Source organism: Alnus glutinosa, chromosome 9 (genome assembly GCF_958979055.1).
Source record: "Alnus glutinosa chromosome 9, dhAlnGlut1.1, whole genome shotgun sequence".
NCBI lineage: Eukaryota > Viridiplantae > Streptophyta > Magnoliopsida > Fagales > Betulaceae > Alnus > Alnus glutinosa.
The window spans coordinates 28,367,027-28,373,026 of record NC_084894.1 but is presented as its reverse complement, the minus strand read 5'-3'; the positions used below and the strand labels follow the sequence as shown (position 1 = coordinate 28,373,026).

The 6,000-nt window shown below is 40.0% G+C and overlaps 1 protein-coding gene across 1 annotated transcript; it reads left to right on the top strand.

Moving 5' to 3' along the window:
* Positions 1-1,249: 1,249 nt before the first annotated feature.
* On the top strand, positions 1,250-3,407 carry LOC133878342 (CBL-interacting serine/threonine-protein kinase 11). Its single transcript, XM_062316867.1, has one exon. It carries the CDS (start codon positions 1,567-1,569, stop codon positions 2,878-2,880), a length of 1,314 nt encoding a protein of 437 aa, XP_062172851.1. The 5' UTR covers positions 1,250-1,566; the 3' UTR covers positions 2,881-3,407.
* Positions 3,408-6,000: the final 2,593 nt, after the last annotated feature.

Sequence of the window (6,000 nt, the reverse complement as noted above, 5' to 3'; positions counted from 1 at the left end):
AAAATAGAATCAAATAATAAGCAATAGATCCAAAGGGCATCAGTGCCTCGAGTCAAAGGGCCCGCATCTTCGAAAGCATTGCCCCCGCGTACTTTTATTCTTAGTTTTAAATTTGGGTTGCCCAAGCCCTCCTATTTTTGTTCTTTTTAATTTTCATTGTAATAGTTCTGATGTACTTAAAAAAAAAAAAGAAAAAAAAAAAAAAGAAAAAAAAAAAAGAAGAAGCAATAGATCCATTAAAGATTATAGATAGACCTTTAACGATTCTAATCTTTTTAAGGGCTGCACAAGATGGTAACATATGACAAAAGGACTCAATAAGTAGTTCCGAGAGATAAAGGTAACAACTATTGTGAAGTTGTTGTTGAGGGAGACGTAACGTTGAGAATCGGATGAGTTCCGTCGACAAGGAACAAATGCCGACTACTAAAGTCTCATCAATTGTATCAAATCACATAAAAACAAGGAGACAATAACCTAAAAAATACAAAGAACAAACATCAGTATGTTTGAATGACATACCGTTAATTAATTAGATGATAAGCTGACGGAAAGACCTTTTTAAAATCAAAGGAAACCTTAATGATGTAGCTAATTGTTGAAATTGAAAACTTAGTACTAAATTAAAATGGCATAAAAACCTAAGCACTAAATTTAATTCTAACATTAATTGATTACAAATCATTCTTTTCCTAAAACGATGCCATGTCCTGATGTACAAATTCACAAGAATCACTTAAATATATTAATCTAATCTAAAGTGTAATGAATCTGTCCTGATTAATCCAAGTACAGTTATACCATGGCCAGTTCACATGCACCTAACTGTAATTAGCACCGTTCACCTACCAGTTAATTTCCCGTTGGGCTCCTTTAACTTTAACCCTTTACCCAACTTTACTTTATTTTAGATCTTCAACGTTCAACTTTTTGAACTACAAATTGAAGGCAACTTCTTCGGGCAGCCAGCCCGCGCACGACGTACAGTGAGGTCAGCGAAGAACTGCGGACGGCACCGTCGTTTGCAGTATGACAACACGTACGTGGATAACTATCAAGACTAAACTCTCATTCCACAGCCTGTCGTCGACTTTGTTTTCCACTTATAATCTGCCACGTCGAGGAACCACCTCCTTTCCCTTATTTTTGGGAAGAATAAAAAAAAAAAGAAAAAAAAGAAACGACCAATAAAATAAAAGCAGGCACGACTTTGTACAGTTTTATTCTCCTCCGCGGTTTGAGAATAGATGCCCTTTTATTTAAGTTAAGACAGACAGACAAGCCACTCGAAACTTCCACCGAGAAACCCGCGTTTCAACCTTTACGTTTCTATAACCTTCTACCTCTACGACGACCAAAACAACTTCAACAACAAGAAGCGAAGCAAAGATATTATTATTCTCTCAAAACCCTCGTCCTAAGTTGTTCCAACTTCCAAGCCTTCTGTTTGTTTTTTCTTTTTTCTTTCACTCGCTCGATCATCACGAAGAGCGTTTAATTCTCGGTGCCTTCAGCCTTCAATTACTTCTGATCGAACCTAGTTTCGATCTCTGGCATCGCTCTATCATGCCAGAGATCCAAAATGTTCCCGACCAGAACGGCAACGGTATCGGCAACAACAACGCCTTGTTAGGAAAGTACGAGGTGGGCAGGCTCCTCGGATGCGGGGCCTTTGCCAAGGTCTACCACGCGCGCAATGTCAGCACGGGGCAGAGCGTGGCGATTAAGGTCATCAGCAAGAAGAAGATCTCAGCCACGAGCAGCTTGATGTCGAACATCAAGCGCGAGATTTCCATCATGCGGAGGCTCAACCACCCCCACATCGTGAAGCTCCACGAGGTCCTCGCCTCTAAGACGAAGATCTACTTCGTCATGGAATTAGTCAAGGGCGGCGAGCTCTTCGCCAAGGTCGCCAAGGCTCGCTTCACGGAAGATCTCAGCCGCCGGTACTTCCAGCAGCTCATCTCCGCCGTCGGATACTGCCACTCCCGCGGGGTCTTCCATCGTGACCTCAAGCCCGAGAACCTCCTCGTCGACGAAAATGGGAATCTCAAGGTCTCGGATTTCGGCCTCAGCGCTGTCAGGGGCCAGGTCCGGCACGACGGGCTGCTGCACACTCTGTGCGGCACGCCGGCCTACGTTGCGCCGGAGATTCTGACCAAGAAAGGCTACGACGGCTCAAAGGTGGATGTCTGGTCGTGCGGCGTGGTTTTGTACGTGTTGAACGCCGGTTACTTGCCGTTCAACGACCCGAATTTGATGGCCATGTACAAGAAGATTTACAAGGGAGAGTATCGGTGCCCCAAGTGGTTCTCTCCGGATCTCAAACGGTTTTTGTCTCGGGTTCTGGCCACCGACCCGGAGAAGAGGATCACCGTCAACGAGATCCTGAGTGACCCATGGTTCAAGAAGGGGTACAAGGAGGTGACTTACTACGAAGAAGTGGAGAAAGAAGAGGAGCCCAAGTTTAAAGACCTCAATGCTTTCGATCTCATATCCTTCTCCTCCGGTTTGGACCTCTCCGGTTTGTTCGTTGACTCAGACAACTCGGTGACCGACGGAATGCGACTCGTATTGGCCGAGTCGCCCGAGAAAGTCGTCGAGGAAGTGGAGGAATTCGCTAAAGCTGATGAGAACAACTTGAGAGTGAGGAGGAAGAAGGAATGGGGTGTGGAGCTGGAAGGGCAGGATGGTAATTTGGCAATAGGGGTGGAGGTTTACCGGTTAACGGACGATCTAGTGGTGGTGGAGGCTAAAAAGAGAGGTGGGGACGTTGGGCCCTACAAAGACATGTGGAACAACAAGCTTAGGCCTCGTCTGGTCGGTGGGCTAAGGGCTCAACCGGGAACTTCTTCCCAGCAGGTCCCCCAGACGTCTTGATGCATCCCAGTTTTCAAAACTACAAATTATTAAAAAAAAAAAAGAAAAAAAAAGAAGAAGTAATTCTTCAGTCTATTTTATTAAATTGACTCTGTAATTATTAGAGTATGTGATTCTTAAACATGCATATGCATTTGTTAATTTCGATTACGAAATATATAAAATGCATTTACAAATTAAATCTGCGTTAGAATCACTTGCTCTTAAGGCCGAGTTTAATTTAATATATTAGATTGGATAATTATATTAAAAAAAAAAAAAAAAAAAAAAGGTTAGAATTTGGGTGTTCTTTGTTATTACAATTATGGTCTATGTGGCGTTTGTGTTTGTATATGTGTATATGTATATGAAATAAAGACGGCCAAGGGTGGCGGGAATTTCCGTAGTAAATCCCTGGTTTTGTTCATTGAGTTGCAGGGTAATTTTGTATGGAAAGGAGTCCTACTGAGAGGCCTTGTAGTCTTGTTTTGTATATCTTAATTGTGTACATATGTAAAACCAAAAGAATGAAGATTTAATTGCACTAATCACAAGTATTCTAAATTATTGTACATGGTAAATATTACACATTTTTTAATTTTATTTTATTGGACTGATATGATAGTGTTCATCAACTTTTCAATTTGTTTAGAGAAATGCTACATATACCAAAATTTTTACAAAGAGATCTTTACAAAATGACGTGGCATTCTACCGCCCAAGAAATGCTGATTCTGTCGATCTACCTCGACCCAACAACGTTGAAAAACTCTTGACAGCACTTCGGTCGGTCATTCAGCCACGACCTCGACCCCCCGACGATCGGCAACCCTCCGACAGAGACGGCAACATGGAATCTGGTCGATCTCGGGATTCTTTTTGAGAGATTCAAGTGGGATTCTTTTCGAGAAATTTGGCCGGATCTCTCAAACCCACGCTAGTGTGCGTGGGTTTCCGGCCGAAAATCCACGCACACCGGCGTAGGTTGGTGGGTCAGGATGTGACTGCGACATATAATCTGGCCGGTCTCTAGTTTCTCTCTCTCTTTTTTCGTTGCAGGGTGGATTCTTTTTGAGAGATCCGGCCGAATCTCTCAAACTCACGCCGGTGTGCGAGGGTTTCCGGCCAAAAATTCACGCACACCGGCGTGGGTTGGTGAGTCGGTGTGGATCAGGAAACCGGTGGTCGTGGTTGGGTTCAACAAGGAAGGGCAGTGCATTTTTGTCTATTGGTTTAAAAATATTTGACCATCAAACTGACGTGGAGTCTCATATAAGGCTCGACGTCAATTTATAAGCTTTTTTTTTGTAAAATTTTTGGTATATATAACATTTTTCATTTGTTTATCTAAACAATAGTTGAGAAAGGTGTAATATGGAAATGCATTTTTGTTTTTTGTTTTTATGATGTCGACCGAGAGTGATTCCACACAAAAGTGATTTCAGTTTTGGATTAATCTTGCAATTGGTTTTAAACTTGTTAAGATTGGGATACGGGTTTTTTTTTTTTTTTTTTTGTTGGTGTTTTATTATGAACACGTCCCAATTGATTTCAACAAATTTAGTTCCAACTGAAAAGATATGGAAGCGAGCGCGGGGTCCTGATTTTTGAAATAATATGGTTTGATTTCAAATATGTGGTGCTTGTTCACTCGATTTGACCTACCTTTGTTGCTAAGGAATAATAATAACCACAACAATGATACTGGTCCAAAAAAAGACAAAATTGTGCTGTCACTTTGTATTGGTACAGGGTAGCCATAGTTGTCTATTTTATTAAATGGGTTTAAAGCGTAACAATATAAAGGTGGTTGTGCTGATATGGTCAATCCTTTACAACTCAGCTTGATGGCTAGTTTACCTGTATTTAGGCAGATCTACATCAAATTGTAAGAATAGGTCATGTGAATTGGGGATAAGGACTGTATTTAATTCAAGTGAAAGGACGAGGTCTATATATAAATATTTCAAATGGTATATATGTTATTAGATAATAAGTATATTATTACGTCATTTAAAAATACATATATAGTTAAATTTAATAAAAATAATATTTAACTTTAAACTATAAAGGATATTAATCCATCAAATGGTACATTCATGATAAGTGCTTTCAATTATTGAATTGATAAAAAGAACACTCAATCACTGGCCCACACCCACCAAAAAATCAACTAACCCCATTTTAGGAGTCTAGGAGGCAATCAATTGCATTTTCACATCAAAGAAACCCCACCATTTTAAAATATTCACACACACACACAAACACACACACACACACACACACACATATATATATATATATGTTTTTACAATAATCAGCAACCATCTACCCTTTGGAATTAACGGAAGAGAAAAAAGTGAGAAAAAATAGAAAGTAATCAGCAGGTAGGGCGGCCAGTGTTTGAAACCATCCACCATTACATGATACAAAATTAGAGATGTTGGGAAATTATCATTTCCTAAGTCCAAATGGGCCCATGTTAAGCTAAACCTGATCGGATCTATCGGGGGTTTGGAGTGAACCGGCCGGTTGCACACAATTCGGATATGTGTGGTCACACTCGAAAAGTGAACCAATCACTCTCACAGGAGCGTATTGCTGATCGTTGAGATAATTGGAGGCTTGGTACTAGCGGACGGTTGTGCCGAGAATGTCACTGAGACACGCAATACAAAGTGCATTTGCCTTGACAAGTATGGGGGGTTCAGTAAATAAGATCTCCAACATTTATTAAGATTTCTAGCATATATTAATTTAAATATTTAGTGAAGTCAAATCAAGTCAGAAGCCAGATTAGGCTTCAATACTGTACACCTAATCCTAGTCCTGTACACCATATCGGATGTCTGAACACCATGTCTAGTTACTATTCACATCGTACTGGATTATTATTCACCCATACCGAATGGTCAATAATCTAAAAAATTTAGGAACTTCTTACATGCCAACTTTTTCAAATAAGGGTATAAATAAATGCTAAAAACAAATATCACCTAATTCTAATCACATTTATTCACTTATATATGAACTTCTTACACGTCAACTAATTCAAATAGGAGTATAAATAGATGGTAAAAACAGTTATCACTTAACTTTAATCACATTTATTCACTTTCATAGAGATTCTTGCTTACTTAT

What these genes read in the sequence shown, in the direction of transcription:
- LOC133878342 (XM_062316867.1), top strand. Translation starts at nt 1,567, where the DNA reads ATGCCAGAGATCCAAAATGTTCCCGACCAGAACGGCAACGGTATCGGC.